Consider the following 26,404-nt stretch of genomic DNA (forward strand, 5'->3'; position numbering starts at 1 on the left):
TTCTCAGTACTTGGCGAAAAGCACCGATCAACGTCGACCGCTACAATCATCACGCGGTCAATGGAAATTATTAACCACCGGAAATCTCCGGAATGAGCGCTTCCACTCATTCAATTTTATTTCCTTTGGCTTCATGTTGGACTACAATAGACCGAATGAAAACAATTTCCAGAAAAATAAGTATAATGAACCACTCTCCCATCTGCCACCATGACAAATTACAAGGGCTATACTTAGAGACTGGCCAGGTTAAAATTATGCCTGTTTCATCAAGAAGCGGCTTAGCTGAACCCTGGTGTAGTGCGTTTAGCTGCGCGCATGAAAATTCCGGCTCAGACTGTCTTCTAATGTAAAATGTGACCACAAAAGCCACCGATAGGTTGTGAGCGAAATAATCACCGATCAGGTCTGATTTGGTCCGCCGAACATGGGAAAAACTAATAAACTAATAATCAAAAACCAGAAATCCCATCAATATTCTAGCAGTACGCATGCCAGATCAGCTTACGATAATGAATTATTTCGTGTCATATATTGTCCCGTGGGTCTTGCTCATTTGTGGGTCATTCCATGAGGATAGTCGACCACAAATCACCATTATACATCATCCTTGTACGTGTTGTTCCTGAAATTATTTACTATAGCAACTGTTCAAAAACTGATCAAAACACAGGTAGCATGAACCGCTTGGCAAGATCATTCTGCACACGCACGCGTGTCTGCCCAGAGTCACCTACTTAAAAACTCAGATAAAAGTTCGAAAAGTGCGGGTATGTAGGCATGTGTGATTGCAGCAGAGAAACACAGGTATGGTATATTGGTTACAGCATACACCAATGCACCACCAATGCAAAACATTCGAGAAAGCAAGTGCAAATGTAGAGCAGTGAACGTCAGGCGTCAGACTGGCGCAGCGACAGCTGGACAGCGGCCTCGCAACGACAACGATCGCGGACTCGCGCGATTTCGTTGGCAGCCGTGCACAGTGGTTCTCGTTAGTACCGCCAGGAGACGCGACACTCACGGTATCCGAGTGCAACTAGAGCGCGATCACAATAATTGCGGTCCTTTGCGTTGCCATGTCAACGTGATGGCAGTTTATCGCTGAGGTGCTGCCACACGGTGTGAAAACATGCGGGGCTCTAGCAATCGGCAATCGTGATTGTGCGTGTCCTGAGCATTCGTGTGTTATCGCTATCATGAGTCATTTTGCCGAACTCTCCCATGTGATGGTGCCATTGTCAGCCCCAATAACGTCCGGCGCGCGGTTAATAAATATTCGTGGCGCCGGCAATTTCAGTCTGCTCGGGCTGCCGCTGTGAATAGATTTTTCCTGACCTTCTTTGCCCAACCGCAACATTCTGGTGACCCGAACGTGATGGAGGCCTCTCCATCTACATCTTGGGACGCCGTTCATACTATCGCAGATGTTCCTTCCCACCCCGTCAAGACAATTCCCCCACCTCAAACATTGATGCTTTGACGTTGTCTCGCAAGTCTCCCAGGTTGTTGCGGCACTTACTACTCGAAGTCGATCCCCAAGCCCACGTCCTTTCCGCCAACACCCAAGTTTTCGCTCCACTTGGCGTTCCCGCTCCTGCAGCGCGCAGTCTGCAGATACCAATGTCGTTTCGGAGTAGACTCTCTGCCTTCAGTCATGCTCCTGCCAGCCAGCCACTGATTACGACAGCCGCCTCTTTTATGTCGTAGCTCCTCCAGGAGACGATTCCTCGATTCACCGGTGCCGAGGTCAGCGCTGTTTCTCGACCCAGGCACCACCAACCTTGCTTTTCTCTGAGGGCTACCAACGCCACCGCCATTCTAGCATATGGTCAGCAATCCCTGACCTTAAACTTGGATCTGTGTCGATGTTTTTGTTTGTTGTTGCACGTTGCCGATATCACTGACGCCACCAGGCGGCCTCTCTCGGGTACTGTCTTCTCGCCGACGTGTCTCCGCACCGTCTCCTCGATGGTACCACCAGCCTTCATGCCAACGGTCCTCGGAACAATATAGCCCCAGCAGAGTACTGTCGTGCTGCCCATCCGCAGGCGATTACGCTCTCACCTTGGGAGAGTTATCCGAGATCACTCAACCACCTCATTGGGCCCGCCCTGTTAAGCACGACGTTGTCCACCACGTTACCACGCGCGGATCTCCCATACACTTCTATCCGCGTCGCCTCGCGCCAGAAAAATGCAACGCTGCGAAGGCTCAATTCGAGCACATGCTCGAGTGTGTCATCATACGCCCCACCTGAAGCAACTGGACCTCTCCACTCCACACGATGCCAATGAAGACTTGGGACTGGCGCCCTTCTGGGGCGAGGATCGCGCCTTGTATCGCGTGAAGGAGCCGGACAGCTGCGGCGTGGCAAAGCTCTTGGATTTCGCCGACAATATCGAAGGTGGCACTGTTTTCTCGAAGTCCGGCTTGGTATCTCCAGGTGCCCAGGTGCAGGTCCATTGTAAAAACTGCCATCACAGTCCCATTTGGCCTTTTGAAATTTGTGCGCAAACATTTCAGTGATTTATTGACTCCGTCCTCCTGGGACTCCCCTTCGTGTACGCTTATATGGACGATAGTCTCGTCGCAGTCCCCGACCTTAGAACGTACGCCGAACATCTGCGGGCTCCCTTCACCAGGATGCGAGACCACAGTCATTAACGTCAAGAAATGTGAATTCGGCGTCAATGAGCATAATTTACTGAGCCATCACTTCAACCAGTATGACACCTTTCCCTTGGCGTATGCAAGGTCGCTGGGATTCGTGAATTTATTTCCGCAGCCGTCATCAACGACCTAGCTCCGAAAATTCCTCGGCTTAGTGAAGTTCTATCGCCGCTTCATACCATTTTGTGCGGCTTCGTCCTCTGGAGGCTTCGCTGGCCGGTCGCAGCGATAGTTCCTCGAACCTACCGTGGTCCTCAGAAGCCATCGCTGCCTTTAACAAGATTCGCGACAACCTCGCTTCCGCTATACTCCTGGTTCACCCACGGCATGATGCCCCGACCAGCATCATGGTGGACGTCTCGATTGTTGCGTATTTCTGAAAACTAACCTAACCATTTCTGCTGTTCCGACGTGGCCGCCATGCTCTGGTGGCCAAACATCTGGCTTTTATTCACGACCATGACTTCTACCACATGCTTCTATCGACGTCAGAATCATGCAATACTGCAAGATTTGTCAGTAATATGTATTATTCAATACTATCATACTGCCATTCTTCATATCAAAGCTTTAATTTAGAAATCCGGGATTTCGAACATCTGACATTTGAAACTGGATTCGTAACGGTAGCATATCGTGGTATCCCCCTGTGAAATCACTTCTGGGCATTTTCTGGAGGGAGGGGGGCGCGGATTTACCACCTATACAAACCACTAGCCCCTGACGTATGTCTTCTCGCCCTTCGGCACTTGAAATACACTCTAGAAATCGGTCAGCTCTCCTTTATATTGTATAATTTTCCACGGATGTCTGCAGGTCAGCGAGGCCAACAACCCACCCGTATCCGCGAAAACCCCTCGACGAGCCTCCGGCTTGGAAGACGTTGCTCTGCCTAGTGGCTTCGACACCGGTTACCTGCGACAAGTCGCTATCTCCACCTACGCTTGTGGTGGTACCATCGTCAGCGTCAATAGCGCCCGGCGCGCGATTAGTTAATAGTTGTCTCTTGTCTTCCTTTGCCAGTCCGCATCAATCGTAGCCATAGACCGTACGAACGAGAACAACAGGTCCCAATGTAGAATGGTAATGGTACTCGACATGCTCCGGTTGTACAAAAATCACGGAGTAAGCTGAAGTACAAGGTATTAGAGCAAGCGATCGAGGCAACAATTAACTCTTGTGCGGTGCCACCACTAGCTTCCAAGTGCGGCGCTGGTAAGGGGTTTAAATGACACAGTTGCTATAATATTGTAGGTCCAGGGCAAGACGTGTGTGACTATCTTCGTGGTCCTGATGGCTACGTATCCGACATGTTGCCAATTTCTTTCGTTTTAGACCCAGGCTGCGTTCCAATACGTCGCGCCCGCGAAGCCGCCTGACTAGGCAGCTGAGTAGACCCCTTTGTCTGTCACTATTGGAACAGGCTTGCCTAGCCGAGGCGCCTGTGGCGCCATCTCGTTGCTCACGCAAGAAATGCGTACGGCGCAAGCGCAGCAGGACTCTAACGCGCTAAGTAAGGACATCGTGCATAAACTGTCACCTTCACAACTAAACATGTGTTGCAACTCTCTACGCAGTTTTAAAAGACATACCACTATGTGCAACTTTACATTTAAAGCCAGCAGAAACAGCGGGCACGCTGGTACCGTCAACGCGCGTCTCCATCCCGGCTGTCAGATGGTCAGGCGTATAACTAAACTGCATCGATGCGCACTAGGCGGTAGCCGACTGAATAGTGGACTTGGCGAGATTTGGAACGAGACTTAACATGGCGGCACTTCGGGTTAGACCGCTAGGCAGTCGACTAACCGGGGTATTGGAACGCAGCCCCAGTGTTGTCTGCATGCCGCCGTAGCTGACAAGCAATGCGCAGCTGGCGGCCTCTTCTGCGCACTTTTGCCCGTAATTTCTAATTCTGATTTTCTAAAAACTAAGCACGGGTCCATGAAGAGACTCCCCAAAAATCAGATGTCAGGGGAGAATGGCTCCCAAGGACGTATGGCTTATTATATTATGTGAAATGTATTCTATTTTTGCCCTGTTCCATTCAACGCGAGCGCAGTCCAGGCACCAAAAGAGAGTCGAGAGGTCACCCGACACACCCCCTACAAGCGGATTGACGTCACTTACATCCTTTGCTCATAAAAAGGTTGACGGGACATTAGATCCAAGGGTGCTCCTGACGCGTCACACACAAAGATGCAACAATTGCGCTCTGTAATGTAGTCCGCAGCAACGATTGGTCGAGATTTGAGCCATTTCACCACCGCGCCGAAAGCCGAAAGAAATAGAAAAGTACGCCGAGGCTGGGCTGGCATAGTATGGAATGGAATGTCCATTAAATTTTGCTGCGTTTGAGAAATATCTTGAGGAATATTGTGCGTGTGTGTGTGTGTGTTTTGTTTATTTTTTGTTTGTTTATTTTATTATTGACCTGCAAAAGGGGACCGAGCCCTGTGTGTGGTGTGTATCGAGTATCGTCCGTTTTGCAGCACCTTTGGTTTCTATGTGGACGGTTTTTACTTTGAAGTGGTTTCGAGAAGTTGTGGGTGATCGCGGTTAGAATTGTTTGGAGGGTGAAACTTGCCGCAGACTCTGAAAAGGCAGCCATCTCCTTTGTTTTTCAGTACACCGTCCCCCTGAGGCAACTTGAGACTTGTGTTATATTCGTATATTCCAGCCTTAGAAAATGGGCTCGATATGGTGGTTCGGGCTTGTGCTGAAGGTGTGGTACGCGGCACGTAGCAGTTACAGGTTACAGTTCCTGTAGTTGCGAGCTTACGTGCGTAGACGTAAGGAGGAACACAGGCAAGCGGTGCAAGTTTAGAATCAGTGACCCATCATCAACACATAAACATGTGAACTTGCACCCAGGCAAGCTGGCGAATGGTGAAGCAATGTAATGGGCTGTGCGTCGTGCTACTGGCGCTTCTGGCGTTTGCCCCGTTTACTTGTAGGTTGCATTTCATCGGCACGTTGCAGAATATGAACGTCGACCAAAATAATGCCTAAACCCTTTCTTTTATGGTAAACTAATTTTGTTGTTTATTCAGTCTTTTACCGCCTGGAATTTGAAAGATAGTGTTACTCTTTGGCTGTTGCCTGCGTAATTACCTCCTTGTAAGGAAAGAATTTGCATCACGCCAGCACGACGCGTGGAAAAAAGGAGCACATCTTCACACAATAGAGAATATAATAATAGATAGAAATATAAATAATCCTTGTGAAGTAAAACTAAACCTAGCTCACTGACATTGAATAGCTTGTTCAACGGATACCAGATACGAAACACCTCTCGCCAAGATGCTGCATTAATCCACCGAATGCGACTCGATGTGGCCTTTACAGATCAGTGGGTTACCGCTTGAGTAACGTTGACTCTCCCACCTGCTGCCACTGTGGTGCTCTTAATGATCAGGAGCACAATCTTCTTCATTGCCCCCACTACCAACCTTCCCGAACCGCACTCTCCTAGTCTCTTAGTCAGCTGGACTCTCGCCCCTTCTCCCTATCGAAATTGCTTGGTCCCTGGCCCAATCCAGCCCAGCAACGATCTGCGCTCAAAGCTCTTTTGACATTTCTGGACACCATCGGACTTCGATCGTTATTGTGAAGCGGGCTCGTTATTTTATTCCCCACTTTCCCACCAGCAATGGGGTAGAGTATCGCCTCTAGCGATGAACCTCCCCACTCTCCATTCTCAAAATAAATTTGTTGTTGTTGTACCAGCATGGTGAGTACCACTTTGAGGGGTCACAACACTGCCAGCTGAAAACGATGGAAGCACAAAAAACAAAAGACGACAAAACTGCATCATGGCCAGAGTTGCTTAGCCTTGGCCAATCTCCCTTAGTGAATGAGGTGGAAAAACTACACCAAATCAAAATGCTTAGTAAATATTTTGTGGTACTGCTTTAAGCGTTTTGATTTGGTGTAGTTTTTCCACCTCATTCACTAAGGGAGATTGGCCAAGGCTAAGCAACTCTGGCCATGATGCAGTTTTGTCGTCTTTTGTTTTTTGTGCTTCCATCGTTTTCAGCTGGCAGTGTTGTGACCCCTCAAAGTGGTACTCACCATGCTGGTACAACAACAACAAATTTACAACATTTACAACTTTTTATTACACCATTGTGCACTCTACTTGATGGCCTATTTTATACTTTTTCATATGAGTACAAAACTGTTGGCTAGCATTAGATACATATTTACAAACTGACAAAGCTATTTTCTTTTCCTTATTTTCTCAACTCTGAAATAATACCTAATAAGTCAGCCGATTCTCGTCAACCACCACTTTTTCTCAATTAAGACCACTGCAAGACTAGTCGATGGTGTAATGGATAGTGGGGTGTGCGCTGGGAGCGCTATCTTTTCCGCTTTGGTCAGCGTTGTTCATCCGAGGCGTAGGGCCCGGTGCAATCACACCAGCAGCAGATGCCTCGAACCAGCCCTGTGTCAGACAAATGCACTGTGAACACTGTAACAGGAAGCACCTGTAGTAAAATGTGTTGTCCAATTGATTGTCAGAAATATAATTTTATCTTTCTATCTATTGGTATAGCAGCAAATTTCTGAAGCAGGGAAATAACCTGCAGGAAAAACATTTAAAGCCCTTTTACACTTTCACAAAAGCTAAATGTCATGATTTTCGTGACTTGAGATTCCTCCTTTAGAGGATGGTACCATTTCCTTGAGGAGGTGTCACCACTCTCTAGTGTACACCAGCTCGCTTTTGCCCTTTTATTTTGCTTTGCCTTCTTTGTTCCACGGGCAACCATCTCCCATCTGAGCAACCACAGTTGCAATACTAGTGTCCATCTCAAGGAACGAACACTTCGCCATGAATATTGTTACCGATATTGTGACTGGTACACAGTACATACTGGTACAGCAATTATATAGAAAGAGTTGCACCATTCCATAGCCGGCTGGTCGCAGTGCACCATATGCATGTGTCACATTCTTACAGCATTTATTGTTGTCCGGCTATGGTTCACTAAATGAATTCATGATTCGCTATGAGCGAATTTATTTTAATTTATTATCGCATGGCGGGGTGTTGGGCTCTGCGAGGGGGTGCATTTACATGCTTTTAACAAAATATTCGCAATCTCACAAAATTTAGGGGGGTCTCCTCTACATTTTTTTTTGGGGGGGGGGGCGGGGAAGTGTAGGGGGGTCTGGACAAATCACTGGCTGAAAGTTTATGGCTTATATACCTAATACACCTATCAGCCTTAGTCACGGGTGACTATCAGTTGTTGAAAGAAGCAGGAGAGTCTAAGACCAGTGAAGTACTGCGCGAAAATGCCCTGCAGGGCGGTTCAGCTCTGATACTGAGATTTTCAAGTAATCTTTTTGCCCTTGCCCAGCATATTGCTGCCCCTGTCCATGTTAGGCAGAATGTGTGCCTGTGAGCGCTTCCTGTGGTTCAGGAACCTCAACACGGTACAGACACAGCAACCTGGTCTTTGCATGCATTTTAGTAAACTAACAATGTTAACTAAAGTGAGGGGTAAGATGGGGTCATCTTAATTCTCTCACTAAGCAAAATAATGACACACTAAAAATGGAACACCAGCATGTCATGACCAACTATCACTGATGTCAATCATGTCTGACATGAGATAGTCAGCGCAAAATATGCGACTGCACTCCTGTAAATGCAATGAGTGTACTTTTTATGCAAGTGGAGACACTATTTAAAGAAGAAAAGACAGTGTGCAACGCTCTTGTAGACCGTGTCACCCGGTAGCAAAAATATGTACGAAACACGTAACCTGCCCAAGAACCTCTATGCTGAACCTGTCGTGAAAGTGCCAATTGTTTTATTCTACACTCTCATGAAACACAGTCCTGTCATGATGAAATAATGAAATGCAGCCTCCTATAGATAGGTTAGAATGTGCTAGTTTTTGCTGTCCATGATATTTACAAGCCACATTTCTAACAGGCCTGTGAGGCATGCCTGTTGAGCAGTCCAAAATGATACATAATCAATGCAATAAATCTAGAAAGCTTGTGGGTAAGAGAAATAGCACTTACCATCATGCACATAAATGAAACAGATAGCAAATAAAAGGCATATCACTCTACATAGCAGTGATAAAGCATTGTTTGATGGCCTTCATGACACATGATTAGTGTTGGAACGAATGCACACAGGAATGTCATCCCAAATTTGACTAGCAGAGGAGGAAAGGTAAATATGGACCAATGAATAATTTGTCATTCACATCCATGCAAATAATTTCTTCCTGCACTGTGCTGTTGAGGCATTGCATCTTATCTGCTGTGCCACACTGTCATTTCCGCTTCGACAAATTTATATCCCTCCCCTGTGCCATTCTGTGCTGGACTAGTGCCTTGAAATGGTACTGAGTATACCACTGTCCCAAATCCATGGCATTTGAGGTACAGTATAGGGTACCACACCCACCTTACAATATCCCACTTGCGACATACTTGTCTGATACTGACAAGTCCTGGTTTATACCACCTCAAACCTCCAGAGCTGCTGCAGGATTTTGTATCCCGGAATAGCACAAGGTCGATACAATAGTGCAAGGTTGATTGAGACTTTTGTGCATAAGAAAGCAAATAAGTGCGGCACAATGAAACTTTGGGCAAACACAATGCAGTCCTTCTTGAGTGTGCGATGTGCACACGTAGCAGTTGTAGCTGTCATGGCGTCGAGCGGTATCTGTTGCGGTGGGACAATGTCACGGGAGTGAGTATTCGTTTAAATGAAAGAGCATGGCGACGCAAGGTGCCACCGGGGCCTTGTGCCCCCTCGTGATGAGGCTGGAGGTATTGTCCTCCGATGCAGGCAGTGTTATCCACACAGATTTTTGTAAGCAGACTGCAGACTGATGAAGGTGAGCCTCTACGCACTTCCTGCAAAAATGGTCAGAGGTGTTCCCTAGAAAAGTCATTCTTCTCCATCAGTGCCGGTTCTCACACTGCCAACATGACAGTAGCAACTTTGGCCCGAAGTCTGCTGAAAGTTTATGGCTTATACACCTTATTGTTCAGCCTTAGTCACAGGTGACTATCAGTTGTTGAAAGAAGCAGGAGAGTCCAAGACCAGTGAAGCACTCCGTGAAGACGCCCCGCAAGGGGCGAATCCAGACCCTCAGTTTGGGAGGGGGGGGGGGGGGGGCTGTTTCTTTGTCGGAGCGCATAGTGGAGATTTAGCTCTTTCCATACGAAATGCATCGGGGAGCCTGCACACTGATAGAAATGGACGCACATTAGGCATACCTTCAAAAGCGGATGTAGTTTGGTGCTTTCCCTTCGATGTCTGGAAATCTCGAAGTCTCACTCAACCTTGAACGACCTGAACTGAGCTGCTGACTAATGATTTTAGACAAGCGTATTACAAGTAATACCTTGCTGTCAAGTATGTTAGTGTGCTGTACCGCATTTGGTAATCGCAATGACTGAGAAAGGAGTTAATATAGGCATTCGTCGTGCAGCAGTGGCGTAGCCAGAAGTGTGTGGGTGGGGAACTCTGTCCCCCTCCAGAAATCATACCTTTGGTAGTGCATCTGGGAGAGGAACACAGGGTAAAACTCTCCTCATGTAAAGAACCCGTTCAACACCTCCGGAAATATTTTTCTGGCTACGTTGCTGTCATGAATAGAGCTCTTTTTTGCACTGAGCTGGAACGCACTGCAGAAAAGTATTTCAAAATGTACCTGATGTAGTTGTCAGTAGTTTACTAGTGGTAGTGCAAGTTTATTCACTGTCGTTGCGTGAGGCTTCATTACGCTGCAGGTAGTACTATCACAATGGTATTGGTTGTGGCAGTTCCTCTCGCTTTTTTTTATTCTGTGTTAGTGCCGCGAAGCAACTGTGGCTATGAGCGGCGCGTACACAGTTGCAGAAGGGGAGGGTCAGAGGGGTCAGTATATGCCCTGGGCAGACTTCAGGTGAGGCTGTGTCAACATATTCGACTGGAAAGTCTGCCGGAAAACCCAGAAAAACCCTCAAATAACACAGCCGGTGCCAGAACTCGAACCCGCGTCACCTCCCGCGGTATGGAAGGCTATATATCAAGGACTATCTTTATGCATTTAACCATTAAACCATTTTTTTATGCATTAAACCATTTTTTGTTTAGCCATCGTTTCAAACTCATGCGAGACTAATATACACTTTTCACTCAACATTGAAATAAGTAATTGAAAGAAGAAGAAAGTTCACGTATCCGTGAAGTGCACATGGATAGGCACCGTTCTTGAATTTGTACCACTGTAGCGAAATGTAGCAAAGGCTCTAAAACTGTGGTACGCAACACTCCCACACGTTGTGTAATGAATAACTACTGAGCTTTTCAACCTGCGCGATACAACCGACTGCATAACGTGCACACGACTTGGACACGTTGCTACGACATTTGTTTGTCATTGTGAGCCGTTCATTACAGCAAAGAACGATGGGAGAATAAGCCTCCCAAACTACAGAGAAAACGATCAACAGCTTCATACTTTGGAAAATATTCGGAGCAGCCGACTCATTTCAACCGGTCTATGGCCGGAATCACGACCCGAATGTCGCTGTCAGCCTCTACGCAGTTCACATCACGTGAGCAAACGGCACTGCTTATCACTAATGATTACTAAGCATCACGTACAGGTCACATGCGGCCCGACAACACAAACGTGAGTTAGTAGTGTTGCTTATTTGGCGCACCTAACGTTAACCTAACGTTAATCGCAGGAAAACTACCCAAGGAATTACCGGAATAGAAACGACAGAACAACATACGGGCAGACACAAACACACAATAACAAATTCACAACCTGTATAATAACACCAACACAGGCACGGAAGGCTGACACAGGCGAAGCGAGGTAGACAGGGGCAGCGGGCACGACAACAACACGCGCGCGCACACACACACACACAAGCGAACTACATTTGCGCGGCGCGTATGAGCATGCTTACGAAGGAATACCCTGGTCTGTAGCGTGCTCCCTAAGGTTGCACCAAGCCAACGCCACCTAGATACAGTAGGCCTCTTTATTGCCTCCTCTCCCTCCTTCGCTACGTGGACATATAGTGAGAATTCGTCTCCTATCAAGATTCGCCGTTCTGCGAAGCTTGACAAAGGTTGCAGCAAACTTCGCAACTTTGAACCTGGTGAACCTCATCTAATAGATCAATCTTCCAAGCTACGGTCAGTGCGGTTCCCCGCCGCTGTCTGGCTTTTTCGATGACTGCCATATTTCCACTGTTCATGAAGTTGCTACTCGAACAGTGTTGGGACTCTTCCTTGTGTTCTACGTTTGCTCTGTAAAAGGACGTACAAAACACACTAGTACTGCTTGATTACAACTTCTACGCTATGATTGCGAACGTCCGTTCGCCCTTTGCTGTAGTGCATGCGCACGAAGCTCGTCAGTATAACTGCAAGCGTAGACGCATAATTGAATTTCTATCCACTCCATAGTAATTACTTGGCGCACATGGTGAAGGTGTCATGAATTACGTCCCCTTTAAGTACAAAGTAATTAGGTGTATATGTTAGTCTGATGCGTGACGTCACTTACCGAAAGCGTTCTGCATGTTTGGAAATGTGTGAGGGTATGGTGGATGAACGTCTACTGCTTACAGAATACACGCGTAATCCCATCTTGTGTTAAATTTTTGTCCGTTGCAGCGCGACCAGGAAGCCTTAAGTAAAAGCTCAACGCTGCTCTCCGTGGAAAATCCGTACGCCGTCAACGTGGACTACGGCAGCTCTTCGCACGGTTCCTACGACCTGCAGACATACATGCCGGACGTTCCCGTCACCAACCGTTATTCCGCTGCTCAGCCGTACGTCGAATGGCCGCCCTTCTACGAGAAGGGTACCCCATTCCCGGGCAGATCACTCGAGAACGCGAGGCCGTGGTCTTCGCCGCCTCAGCGACACGTGGAGGGGTACGAGCCGTATGTTCCGTACCCAACACAGGAAGGCTACCTCGAAAGAACCGCCAGCTCGCCCGTTTACTACAGCCCAACGAAGAGACTCTTAGAAGACAGGTGAAGGCTCAGGGTCCTAATACTTCGTGTGAAGTTGCCACTAAGCGCCGTTGTAAAGTATCCCGAGTAAAGTATCTTCGAAGCAGCCTGTGAACTGCTTTTGTCTTTCTCGCACAAACAACAGACGCAGTCGTGCAGTCTAGAGCATTGCATGGGCTCGGGCCCGCGGGCCGGGCTTTGCCGCGGGCCGAGCCTTGGTGAGACGGGCTTCGATTTCAGCCACAGGGCCCGGGCCGGGTACGGGTTTGACAACGCCGACCACGGTCGGGCATGTACGCGAACATATTTGGCGAGACTGAGAAACACAGCCTGTAAAATACAGAGCGTACCTCCTCACTCTCCACCAATTAGCTGCGTCCTTTTCCTCGCTGCGCTGCGCTCTTTCAATACGCGGATCTGAAGGGAGACCAGAGCAGAAATCAGAGCATAGCGCATGTCAGAAGAACTCCAGGTGGTTAAAATTATCCGCATTCCTACCCTGCTGCATGTACAACATGTCACCACACTGCGCAGACAAACCTTGCGTGTAACATTTGGTGTGAAATTCTTCCATATTGTGACGACTATTCTGTGTATAGATGCGATCGCAAGGACAGGGTCGGAGGTGGAGTAATGATCGCTGTAAAAAGGTGCATCCCATCAATGCAGGTGTCAGCGCCCGATGATATTGAAACTGTTTGGGTATGCCCTCAAATGAAACACAGGAAACTCATCATTGGTGCTTGTTATCGTCCACTTGACAGTGGTATTACGTTCACTGATAAACTCCACGACTGTCTTTGTACCATGCGAATAGGTAACCCATTTCCGACATAGTTCTAACCGGCGACTTCAACTTCCCTCAGATAACTTGGAGTCAAGGTATCATCTTTCACGCGCTTGCTGCAGAATTCCTCGATAACGGTGCTCGACATTCAATCTTACCCAAGTGGTAACCGAACCGACACGTGTAGTGCCTGGGTCGTCCAGCTTAATCGACTTAGTGTTACTGTGGGACCCATCCTTGTTGCAGTTCACCACATATCTACATGGCTTCAGCGACCACAGAATCATTCATTTCGGCTTATCGCTTGAAGCTCCATAAACAAACTTTAATCAGAAAGTAATAAGGGATTACAGAAGGGGAAACTACGATGCAATGCGTCAGGAACTGGTGGCTTTTGTCACCACCTTCTCCCATTATTCTCCAAGTCATTCTCCGGAGGAGAACTGGCAGTTATTCAGGAACAAGCTTGACTAACTAACAGACAAACATATACCTTTAATATCCTTCCGTCCGAGTGAACGGTGCCCCTGGTTCCACTCAAAGCTGAAAACATTAGCTAATAGGAAGAAGCGCTTGTATCGTCGTGCCAGAACTTCTAACACCAGTATTGCTTGGGGTAAATATTACCAGACGGCCAGGGAATTCAGACTACAAGTACAGAAAAGTAAAGATAAATTTTACTCTGAAGACCTTCCCTGCTTGCTCTCGTCCGACCCGAGGAAGTTTTGGCGTACCATTGCACATGCTGAGTCCAACTGTATCACAATTTTTGGTAGTAACGGCATGCTCGTTAGCGATGTAGACAGTGCCTGACAGACTTCTCTTCCGTTTTCACCAACGAGGATCCGGGCCCTCTCCCGCCACTATCATTAACTGCCACTGCAGAGATGCCCATGATAACTGTATCGACTAATGGCATAATCAAAATCATGGAGAATATGAAGTATCATCGGCAGGTATAGACGGCATCAATAGTAAGTTGCTTAAAAACATTACAGAACCTGTCGCTATAATACTGTCACTCATTCTCGCGCAATCTCTAGTAGCGGCTATGTTCCCACTGATTGGAAGGTACGTAAAGTTATTCCGGTGCACAAATCGGGACCACATCATGAGATATATAATTACCGCCCAATATCACTCACGTCAGTTCCTTCCAAGCTATTAGAACACAATTTTTTCTAACGTCATGTCCTTTTTAGAACCAAATAACCTGCTCCACCCACGCCAGCACGGATTCCGAAAGGGCCTCTCATGCGAGTCGGATTCACTAGCGACTTACACAGTATAATGGAGTCTGGTCTCCAGATTGATGCCATATTTCTGGATTTCTGGTAGGTCTTCGAACCCGTACCCAACAACCACAACTTATAAACTCTCCCGTTATGGCGTCCATCCAAACTTATTTGAATGGATTCTTCATTTCCTCACACCCTGTGTCCAATTCTGCACAATCAACAACGTCTGCTCCCCCTTAAAAAATGTCACATCCGGCGTCCCACAAGGCACTGTACTTGGCCCCCTCCTATTTCTACTCTACATCAATGACCTCCCTCTGGTATGCAACTCATCCATCCGACTTTTTGCTGACGACTGTGTTGTATATAGGGCTATCTCCACGAGCCATGACCAAGACATGTTACAACATGACATGGATAAAATTTCGGACTGGTGTTCATCATGGCAAATGCATCTAAATAACACCAAATGTAAAATCGTTCACTTTTCAAGGAAGCGTAGTAGCCTGCATTATAAAGGTTAAATCAGAAGCTCTCACGACCTGTGATTCGTACAAATATATTGGTGTCTTACTAACCACAGACCTGGAGTGGAGCTCTTATATTAACTCTATATCCGCTGAAGCTAACCGAACTCTAGGGTTCTTAAACGTAATCTCCGCCCTTGCCCACCACAGGTACGGCTCCGAGCCTACGAAACATTTCAAAAGCCAAAACTTGAGTATGCATCTGCCATATGGAACCCCCACCAACATTATTTAATCGCCTCCCTCGAGGCGATTCAAAACAGGGCTCTACGTTTTATTACCTCATCTTACTCCCGCTTCACAAGTGTATCTGCCCTTAAGTTACACCATAATATAGCTCTCCTCTCCACCAGGCACCGAATTGCGTCACTATGCCGCTTACACAAGATTTACCACAACACCACACTTTACACTAACTTGCTTCTCCCACCTGATTACATTTACAACAGGGTTCATCATGGTAAAAAGATTAAGCTTGTTCACTGTCATTCTAATCACTGCCAGCAATCATTCATTCCATCTGCAGCCAGGGAGTGGAATGCTCTACCTGAGCTTATCATCAACATTACTGACCCCCAGTCATTTCGCCGTCACTTATGTTCACACTTCCGTGTAACATGATATTTTTCTATGCTTGACGTCCAGTGCTTTATGTACTTTTTCTTCCTAGTTGTTATTTTTTCTTTTGTAAGTTCGTGTGCTTGCTATCCTATTTTGTTTCTTTGCCCATCCCTCATGTGATGCCCTCGGGCCTTTGAGGTAATGGAAATAAATAAATAAATAACATCACAGTACCACAGTACCAAGGGTGCTCTTTAGTAAATCTAAATACGCCTCCGAGCCTCGAGAACACATAGAGCAGAGGCGGGCTGGGACCGGGCTGAGCATGGAAACAGTCGGGGACGGGCTGGGATCGGGCCGGCTGGAAATCTATTGAAGACGTCGGGCCCGGGCCGAGTGCGGTCCGTAGCAGCCGGGCCTGGGCCGGGCACCCATTAGTCCATGGCTCTAGTGCACCCATGGCTCTAGTGCAGCCATTCCAGCCGAATCCAGCCAGAGGAGCTTGACCCTCTTAAATTTCGCTTTTAAAAAAATTATGCACTCCCGTATGGATGTGTATGCAGGATATAAACTCGAAGATTTCTCAATATTTTGTTTTCTTGAGCATTGCGCGTCCCTCAAACTTGGCCTAAACATTAAAAAAGTCTTGTCCGTTCCGCGCGTACTTCTGACACATATAGACCGCATCCTTTATCTGGTGTTAGAGGGGAAAGGCACATCTAGCTTTCGGAACAGCATATGGAACGAGAACAAATCCGATGACGTTGTAAGAGTTCAGCGAAGGAACACGCTTTGGGCAGAGTTTAGGATAAATTTGTGGCAAGTTAGCATTCTCTCCGGAGCCCGAGATTATGGAGTTTCGCTCACGAAAAAATATGAACCTGATAACGAGAGGATAGAGAGAGTCGTTTTTTTTTTTTTTTTTGTCCCCTAGTCTCGGGTTCTTAAGTTATGGGTATGAACCTGATTCACTGTTTAGTGACACATTTGAGATATTATTTTCACATACCTTATGTCGTCTAGGAAGTAAAGAAGTCGTGCCATTTATAAAACAGATACTGTCCTATAACATATTGTAAATCTACAGATTCGTCGACGTCGTCTAGGAATAAAAACTGATGCCTTTGTGACCCTCTCCTTTACCATTTTGAAAGTCGGCAGATGTATTCGTTCCTACGCAAGAAAAAAAAATTCGTCTGCATACCGTCTGTATGGAACCATTATCTCCTTTCGGACGAACGTCGCCTTCTACTGTTCTGCCAAGTTCTAACCTTTACGCACAGCCGCTGTTTCGTAACAGATTCGTCGTCATTTACGATTGCTTTCACATACCTGAAGTCGTCTGGGAAGTGAAAAAATCGCACCAGTTTCAAGAACAGACCATTCGCTGATTTTTCTAATGTTACAATGCCACCAAGTCAATTTGTAACGTATATTTTATGTATATTCTTCCCTTTAGTTGTTTCGTTTTCCCCACGACTGGCTGTTTTGTCTTCTGTGTTTCATATGTAGCTTCTTTGTATTTGTGTATTTATGCTTATCTTTATATCTATGTATTTATGGTTGGTGCATGATTTCCCAGACCTTCTGGTTGTTTATGCGCACCTGCTCGAAATAAATAATGATTATCAAATAAGATGTGTGGCGACGTACACTACAGGATGCGTCATAGTTTAGCTAAATGACAATTCTGTGACAAAATGTGTTGTCCTGCACCCAACAACTCGATAACCTGGGTTGAACACGAAGACTGAAGAGAAAGAAGCCATCACCGAGGCAAGCTCTGGGAACCCGTAATCACTCCCCGTCTGTCATCACCCAACGAAGATAAGACATGCGGCCACGTGCTTCGCAGCATCGCGTATCTTTCGCTTGCATGGATCGTCGGCTAGGTAGAGGTGACGCCAGCAAATATGTCACGTGAATATGTCACAAAGAATTGCGGATGCTAGTAAACGGTCAGTGTGCAAACCAACGTAGCGCTGGTCAAACTGCTCGCGAGCCTCTGATGGACCTAGATTTCTCCTCCAACGAACTGCAGTCTGCAATATCTGTCGCAAAGCATGGCTCGTCGCCAGGACCAGACGGAGGGACGGAGTCGTGCCTGACATGTGGAAGACTTCCCGCGTAATCCCGGGGCTGAAACCAGGAAAGTCACCAAGAGAACTGATATGGTTTCGACCCATCAGCCTCACTAGCTGTCTTTGCAATCTTGTTGAAAGGCTAATCCTGAACCGCCTCGACTGGTTCCTGGAATCCTGAAGCCTTCTGAATCCAGCGCAGTCTGGCTTTAGACGGGGACGTAGCACGATGGACCACGTGGAACAGGCTAGTGCTGACGGCCTTCTGATGGTTGCCGTTTTTTTGTGTGTGTGTGTGTCAAGCGAGTCTATGACACCACAAGTCACAGTCACGTGCTTCATGGGCTTTTTACTATAGACGTTACGGGGAGGGCCCTTAGGAGGACCTCTGACTTCCTGCGAGACAGGTCCGTATACGTGAAAACCTCAGAAACCTCTCCATCCCCAGCTCACTGGTCCATCTACACGGACCCCAAAGCCTCCCTACAAGTCATTCTCGACTCTACAGGATCGGGGTGTCTGTCTCCAATAGTGCATGACGTCCTTGAAGTGTACACCTCTGCCGTAATATGGGAACATGATATCCAGTTGCAGTGGGTCCCTGGCCATTGCGGTGTCCCCGGAAATGAGGCTGCGGATGCAGCTGCAAGGGTTGCCCATCTAGCGCGTGGCGTTCGCACGCACCCCGTCTACTTCACAAGAGGGGATGCAAAGAGCACGATAAACGAAGTAGTGAAGCCTCTGAGCGGGGAACACTGACGTCGATGCGTCCCAGTTTCCTCACTACTGCACAAAGTGGATGCAGACCTGCACGTTTTTAATGACCCCAGCGCTCCCCCGGACCGTTACCTCCATCAGTCACCGGCTCGTCTCAATGTGCCATCTCAGGTTTCCTCACCAAATTGTTCTGAATGCGGGTTATTGGAGACACAGAGCATCTTATCGAGGCCTGCCCTCGATACTGAGCGCCTCGTCTTTCCCTTGTGGCGCCACTGGCCCGCCTCGACAATCGCCCTTTCTCCGTTGGGAAGGTTCTAGGCCGCTGGCCTGCCCATCACCAGGTGACAGCATTGCGCGCTGTTGTGGACTCCCTTACCGCTTCGAACCTGCTTGACACTGTGACAACTTCTGTGACACTGTTTGCACTGTATCTGACATTGTGCAGTGAGTGTTTCTCGGTGCCTAACGTATCCTCCTTTCCTTTCCCCCGTTTCCCTTTATGCTTTATCCTGCTACATACACTCTACCCCTTTCCTGTTTTGTTTCTTTATTTGTTTCTTTCTTTTTTCTAACTCTTTTTCTTTTCTTTTTTTTTTCACCCGCAAACGCGTTTTGGATTAGCCATACATTTCTTTCTTTTTCCTGCGAAGATTGCGTCATGCAACCTTGCGTACATACCTCGGCAAACCTCACTCGTGATCATGTTCATTCATGCTCACTAATGCAGTCATGCTCAATATGGCGAATGAGCTGAGCATGAGTGAACAAACGAAGAGCTGACCGAGGGTCAAGTGAGCGGGAGTGAGCAAGTGGACAGCTGAACAGGGAGCGATTGACCATGAGTGAGCAAACAGAAAGCTGAGCATGGAGTGAGTGAGCACGAGTGAGCAAGCAGAAAGCTGAGCATGGAGTGAGTGAGCCCGAGTGAGCAAACGGAAAGGTGAGCATGAAGTGAGTGAGCACGAGTGAGCAAACGGAAAGCTGATCATGGAGTGAGTGAGCACGAGTGAGCAAGCGGAAAGCTGAGCATGAAGTGAGTGAGCACGCGCAAGCAAACTGAAAGCTGAGCATGGAGTGAGCGAGCACGAGTGAGCAAGCAGAAAGCTGAGCATGGAGTGAGTGAGCCTGAGTGAGCAAACGGAAAGGTGAGCATGGAGTGATTGAGCACGAGTGAGCAAGCGGAAAGCTGCGCGCGAGCAAACTGAAAGCTGAGCATGGAGTAAGTGAGCACGAGTAAGCAAACGGAAAGCTGAGCATGGAGTAAGTGAGCATGAGTGAGCAAACGCAAAGCTGAGCATGGACTGAGTAAAGATGAGTGAGCAAATGGAGAGCTGACCATGGAATGAGTACGCATGAGAAACACGGCGCACGCACGCTATCCGACGTTAAAACTTCGCATATACAGCTGTCGCTGTAAAATACCTGTAAGAATCTAAGTTGTCCGGCAAGTACAGCGACAAACATGCGCGTAGGAGCCAGTATACGGGACAGGGCGTGATAAGAGAAGTCCGTTTGATTTCGAGTGGAGCGAACCATTCTCTCAGTAGGTAGTCGTAGTATACATCGGAAGGTGTTGACAATAACAGTTCCGAAAACATGATAAGCCAACCACCTTTTTATTTGGAGAGAGTGACATCACATTTACTTTAGACTTGATAACTTCCTCTATCTTATCGCTATGGTAAATTCTTCCGATGTACAAAAACTTCCGAGTGTTCTGTACTTCTTCACTGCTTGGTAGGACGGTGGCCTTCTGCATCCGTAGTCACAGCAGGAATTTGGCACTATATACGCCATCGGTGTTGAAAGTATTTAACTCAACACCAACGTTTCTGTACCAACGAAATCGTGTTTGGTCAAATCGTTGTTCAAACAACAAGTTTATTTTATGATGGTCATACGTATATAACGTGAGCAATAGTAGTGCTTTCATGGGCGCTGCAAGTTTTTAGGAATTAACAAAATTGCCTGACACTCAATGCCAGATATCATTCAGGGAAAAAAAAATACGTTTGAAGTCGTTCCACAGAAGGTATCTTCGTAAAGGAGCCTTGAGGTTACATTTAGCCTAGCTGGGAATCCTGCCTCGTCTCTCAGCTGTCCACCAAGAGTTACCCCGCAAAATATTTTCGCTCAGCGGTGCATTATAGCTGTATAATCGAATTTACAAAAACGGTCGGAGAAAGCAGTCGCGGACGGCCGCCACGATGCTCTCGTAACGTAGTGAAGGCTCCGTTCCTTGTTTATTTGTTTTTTTCTTCGCTGATGACGCGCTGCTTATACATGCTTGAGTAAACACCGCCTGGATAGAGAAATCATGCTTACTCGTCGACGTGGCGTAACAACTAAGAGTCAGCCAATCAGAATCGTGTTTTGAACGGCAGTAGCCAATCAATGACGAGCTTTCAGCGGTCGTAGCCATGGAGACGAACCACCGTCGTCTGCGAGCAGTGATTGAGCGTCCCCGCGTAAAAACAGCGGGGCTGGGTGACACCCATCAGGGGCCTGCTGCTCCATTTTTGGAGGCGTTTCAATTACGCATGGGTCAGCAAAGTCAAGGATAGTCAGCAAATGTAATTTTTTACGTTAGTTGTCACACAGGCGGTACTTTGTTTAACGAGGATAGTAATGCACAGATCAATAGTAATGCAAGATACCGTCGTCGTTTAATGTTGCAATCGTGTTTTTCCGACAGTGGCGGATGCAACGGGGGAGGGGTGGAGGACGATCGCCCCCAAAACATCAGTTTATACATTGGATTTCCCTCTCCCCCACTACGCGCTCCGACAAATAACCTCCCCCCCCCCCCCGCCAAACCGAGGGTCTGGATCCGTCCCTGTTTTCTGATCACATATGTCTGCGTGCTGCGAGCTAGAGACCACAGAAGTGTGATAGAGTAACTGCAGTTTTAACTCTATTCATTCAGGTTGTTTCGCGATTGTTCATTGATTCAAATTATCCGAGTTCGAGGGCGGAAGCACCATCTAACAAGCGTCTGCAGTACTGTTGTTTGCATGCTGTTACTTCTACGATCTTGCTCTCTTTATAGAGCAATCAAAAGACATTTCTTTCAGCATGTCAGATAAATGATTTTATAGGTTATGCGTGCTTTTTTTTTACATTAAAAATGTGTGTTTCCGGTTTTGCTCTTATGCTGTCTGTGACGCGGCGGCCCGGCTACAACGATGTAACTGCATACTTAAATGATCGAATATTGGTTAGGAGTGCGTGACGTTTCATCACTCTTTCTTCATTCAATGACCAATGATAGCTCTCATTATAAACGTATTACTTGTCTGGAATATGACCCTTGGGTTCCACAATGTCAGCCGCGAATGTAGCTGCGCTGCTACGTTTTTTTCTTCTTTGCAATACAGAAAAAATTGTAGCTGCTCTTATTGGCAGCAATCTTGGAGATTAATGATGAAAGACGGAAGCCACTGAAAAGGTTGGCCAGCTGTAGGACTCTAATCCACATCTTCTGGATTACCGGTCCAGGGATTTTACCAACTGAGGTAAGCGTCATGTATAGTTTTGTTTCTATGTGTTCCAGCCTCAGAACACCAATAGCAATCTTGGAGATGCCCGGATCAACATCGCGCGCTCACGAGAAGGGGATAGGTCGTGAAAAGACTGTGGCGCCCGTGAGACTCTATCGGGCTTTGCATTATCCATACTTGGTTGAACTTCTCCAAGGACGGCATCAACTTCCTGACTTTCTGCTAACATAATATGCCCACCCCTTTTCCCTTATCTATGGTCTGCAATAAAATTTTGTTTTCCTCGGACTGTGGCTTGACTACCTTTCTTTTCGGTGCTCGTAGTTATTCACAGACGGTATTGCTCACAGGAGTATCTGACACCTTACTGCCGTCCACCTGACCATTACGAACAGCCTTTTTGGTTGTCCTAATACTGGTGTTTGTTTTTAAGACATTTCCTGACATGTCTGGGGAAGGTTCTCTCCGAGGGAAACCAAGTTCAATATGGACTGTATTTACAGTAGTCTCCGATACAAAAGCAAAGTGCAACTTCTGTGCGACTGTGCTCTCGTACAAGGGAGGTAACACTGCAAACCTACGGCGCCACATCAAGGCAAAACATGTGGGTGTGGACCTGGACGCAGCAAATAGGCCGGAAGAAAATGTTGACGAGCCTCCATCACAGCTACCGCGACGTGAGTCACCGACACATCAACCAAGGGATGCCGCCTATGGAGCTGCTATACCTTCTTCTTCTGGCGCAAGGTAAGTTGTCTTGTTCATTTACAGGTTCGGCAACCGATATGCATTCATTTCAATCGCTTTCCATTCACCAATTAGCTCTCATTTGGCACAAATCGTTGTGTCCCATTAATATTCGCTTCCTACATTCGGTTTCCCCCTAGCCCCTAAATTTCACACAACTCTTCCTCCTCCTTAGTAGAAAGGTGTACGCAAATACTTTGCATCGGAGTTCGAACACTGTCATGATGAAGTACTTGGGAAAACGAAGGCTGGGTCCTAGGTCAAGGTTTATCGTGTCTTGATTGTGACATATACGTAAATCTTATGTTGACGAAACAAGGCTCGAACGAATCAAATTAGTAACACAGGGGAAGAAGCCAGTTCAGATCACGCAGCATGCGTGTTTAAGAAAAAAATAAAAACAGGGACTGAAACCGAAACGAATTTCGGTTCCGTTACGGTTACCGGATTCGCCGTTTTAATCGCGGTTACATGTAACCAAGTAGTTGAACCGGTATATTTTTCCCGTTTTCAATGGGTCCTATACATAGCAGGCTGCGTGGATTTCGCAAAATGAGATAGGAAGTGGAAACGGGTAAAAATAAGCGTACTTATCTGTTGCGCTCCAACAGTGTGGTGCAGTACCACCTCCCACCACCTCGAAGAAAGAGTTCACTCTTTCTTCGACGCGCTTTTGCCGTTTGCGGCATTCCCTGTAAAATAATTTCTTCTGGTCTCTGTCTCGTGCACACGGTAAGAAAAACTGCGTGCGTTCAGCGGTAAAGCAAACAGATCCGGATCAAACAATGTGCAACGCTTGGTAACTTAAACAATCACCAAAATACAATTCATAACCCATGAGGGACGTGCGCAATACAAGTCATACGATGCGTATGTCACCCGATTATGTGTCCAAGCATATAAGACGGTACGTTGTCTGCACAACTTCTGAATGAAAAAGGAAAAGGAAATACAGACATATGACGAAGAGATCTACTTCAAACAGCAGCAAGTATTACACCACTAACCAGAGTTATAATGCGACAAATGTCGCATCCGAAGTTTGCGTTCAAATTTGAACCGATTCGTATGAACCGGTATCCGGAATCACATTTTTCGGTTCAGGTTACCGATTCGGTTAATTGCCGATGGCGAATTACGGTTACGTTCCGGTTACGGTTCCCGAAAAAATTAGGGTTCCAAGAGGTTTTTGGTTCCCTTGTGGTTTCAGTCCCTGAAAAAAAAAAAGAAGAAGAAGAAGAAAATACTGATAAATTTTGTGTAAAAAAATGGAGGGGACGGAGGAGAGGTGAAGTCATCTCATTCGGTGTTCACAAATACGAAAAAACCAAGAATTACCGGTAACGCAACGCCGTGCACGACCACGCTTATGGATATTGTTTGCATGCAGTGCTACTCCAGCATCATCTCGTGACCAGCAGCCCACGACACAACCAAGTCGGACAATGCAGCAGTCTATTATGGCATACAGCAGGCAACCAATGTCTCTATCGAAAACTATTCGGCAAAATGAACAACTTGTGAAAATGATCGCCAAGGAATATCAGCCCTTTTCACTCGTGGAGGGTCAAGAATTCAAGACGTTTCTCGCGATGTTAAATCCCGGATACCAGCTTCCCAGCAGAAAGACCCTCTCGACGGTGCACATTCCACAGATGTACAATAAGGTGCATGAACAAGTCAAGAACGAACTTACGGGCATCAGTTCGATTTGCCTCACAACGGACGGCTGGACATCGCTCTCCAATCAGAGTTACATCGCTGTCACTGCTCATTTCATCGACACCGATGGCGTGCTCAGAGCTCGCCTTCTCGATTGCTTTGCGTGGCAAGACCGCCACACTGCAGAGAACATTGCCGCCGAACTCCGTCGAGTTGTTGTCGAATGGGAAATACAAGAAAAAGTTTGTGCCGTCGTCAGTGATAATGCGACAAACATCACAGCTGCGATCCGCTTGCTGGGATGGAAGCATTTTCCATGCTTTGCACACACACTGAATCTTATAGTTCAAGCAGGAGTGAAGGAAATTAGTGAGGTGCAAACTAAAGTAAAAAACATAGTTACTTTCTTCAAACACAGTGCGCACGGCACGGCCAAGCTGGAAACGATTCAACAACAAATGGGCCTTGACCCCGTGAAGCTGAAGCAAGATGTGGTTACGAGGTGGCACTCCACTTATGATATGTTCACGAGAATGCTGTACGTTAGGGATGCTGTGCTCTCAGCAATTGTGATACTTGAGGCGGACCTTCAGCCCTTAGTATCAACGGAATGGACAATCCTCGAAAAGGCGTGCGAAATCTTGAAGCCCTTTAAGGAGGTGACCGAAGAGATGAGCAGCGAAAAGAACGTAACAATCTCCAAGGTGATTCTCTTGGCAAACGGACTAATGCAGCATATCGACGAAGTAGAGAAGGATGACCTCCCTGGGCAATGTCGAAACATATGAAGGCTCAGCTTAAGCGCCGATTTGATAACATTGAGGGTAACAGCATGCTAGCAGAAGCTACGGTATTTGATCCTCGCTTCAAACAGTACGGTTTTTCAAAAAGAGCTTCGTATGAAGCGTCGTACCGCTCGATCAGCCATCATGTCAGCTGGGTAGAAACCGTAGAAACCGCGCATTGCAACGCAGAAGAAGAGGAAACGCCACGATCAGTGCCAGCCCAGAAGCCGTCGTCTCCGCTGTGGAAGTCGTTCGAGGCTCGTGTCTCGCACTTGCGTGTTCAGAATCCGACAGCAGCAGGAATTCGACAGATATTTAAGGAGCCCCTGGTGTCCAGAGACGACGACCCTCTGCTTTGGTGGCAGGACAGAAAGCAAGTCTACCCTCGCGTTTATGAAGTCGTCAAGAGCAGAATGTGTATTCCCGCCACGTCTGTGCCATCCGAGCGTATATTCTCGAAAGCCGGCCAAATAGTCACTGAGAGGCGGAACAGGTTGTCTGCAAAGAATGTGCGGAGCTTGTTGTTCTTGAATGCGAACATGTAATCAACTATGTTTTGGCGGTGCATCAAGTTAAAGCTCTCTATAGTGTTGTGGTACTGGTACATTGTTTTTATCGTCGTTTTGTCAATTACATATTTTATCGTCGCTTTTTATGCTGTGGTCAGTGCTTGTTTTATACTTTCCATAGTGCTACCTTTATCATTACAGTGAATTATAATCTGTCTTGTCGTTTCTATGCTGTGGTTTCTTATCTTGCATTGTTTATTGTGTTATTGTTGAGTGAGTTAGATTTTGCTGTGTATTTTTCTTTTTTCTTTATTTCGTATATGTTAACTTGCCAATGCATAAGTGAGCTCAAATAAAAAGTACAAAGTCTAGCGTTGTGGAGAAAATTTGTGAAGTTTGCAGTGCATTGCTGCGAAAATAGCGTGACCGATCCAGAGCGTGCCAGTCACAAGCAGTCAGCCAGAAGTCAGAACATAACGGCGCCACTAGCAGTTCACAACTGCCAGGGGGAGCTCAGCGCATCTCAGCGCAAAAAATCTAAAAGATTGACTCTTCTTCAGCGTTTGGCGTTCATATAGTTCACTTGCCCAAAGTACTTCACTC

At 46.9% G+C, this 26,404-nt stretch overlaps 2 protein-coding genes across 2 annotated transcripts in view; both read left to right on the forward strand.

Annotated features, from left to right (window-relative positions):
- Positions 1 to 12,795, forward strand: part of LOC135390131 (tetraspanin-33-like) — a 28,540-nt gene extending 15,745 nt beyond the window's left edge. Inside the window, exon 5 of the mRNA XM_064620124.1 lies at positions 12,341 to 12,795. Within this exon, the coding sequence (XP_064476194.1) occupies positions 12,341 to 12,709 (369 nt within the window). The 3' untranslated portion in view covers positions 12,710 to 12,795. The remainder of the gene's footprint in view (positions 1 to 12,340) is intronic.
- Positions 12,796 to 22,543: 9,748 nt separating this feature from the next.
- Positions 22,544 to 25,295, forward strand: LOC135389247 (E3 SUMO-protein ligase ZBED1-like). Its single transcript, XM_064619312.1, has 2 exons — positions 22,544 to 22,845; positions 24,236 to 25,295. The coding sequence occupies exons 1-2, from the start codon at positions 22,544 to 22,546 to the stop codon at positions 25,293 to 25,295; spliced, it is 1,362 nt and encodes a 453-aa protein (XP_064475382.1).
- The last annotated feature ends 1,109 nt before the right edge of the window (positions 25,296 to 26,404 follow it).

Source organism: Ornithodoros turicata, chromosome 3 (genome assembly GCF_037126465.1).
Source record: "Ornithodoros turicata isolate Travis chromosome 3, ASM3712646v1, whole genome shotgun sequence".
Classification (NCBI taxonomy): domain Eukaryota; kingdom Metazoa; phylum Arthropoda; class Arachnida; order Ixodida; family Argasidae; genus Ornithodoros; species Ornithodoros turicata.

What these genes read in the sequence shown, in the direction of transcription:
- LOC135389247 (XM_064619312.1), top strand. Translation starts at nt 22,544, where the DNA reads ATGTCTGGGGAAGGTTCTCTCCGAGGGAAACCAAGTTCAATATGGACT. An exon ending in CCTTCTTCTTCTGGCGCAAG is followed by an intron (nt 22,846 to 24,235) that starts GTAAGTTGTCTT and finishes GTTTGCATGCAG; the next exon opens with TGCTACTCCAGCATCATCTC.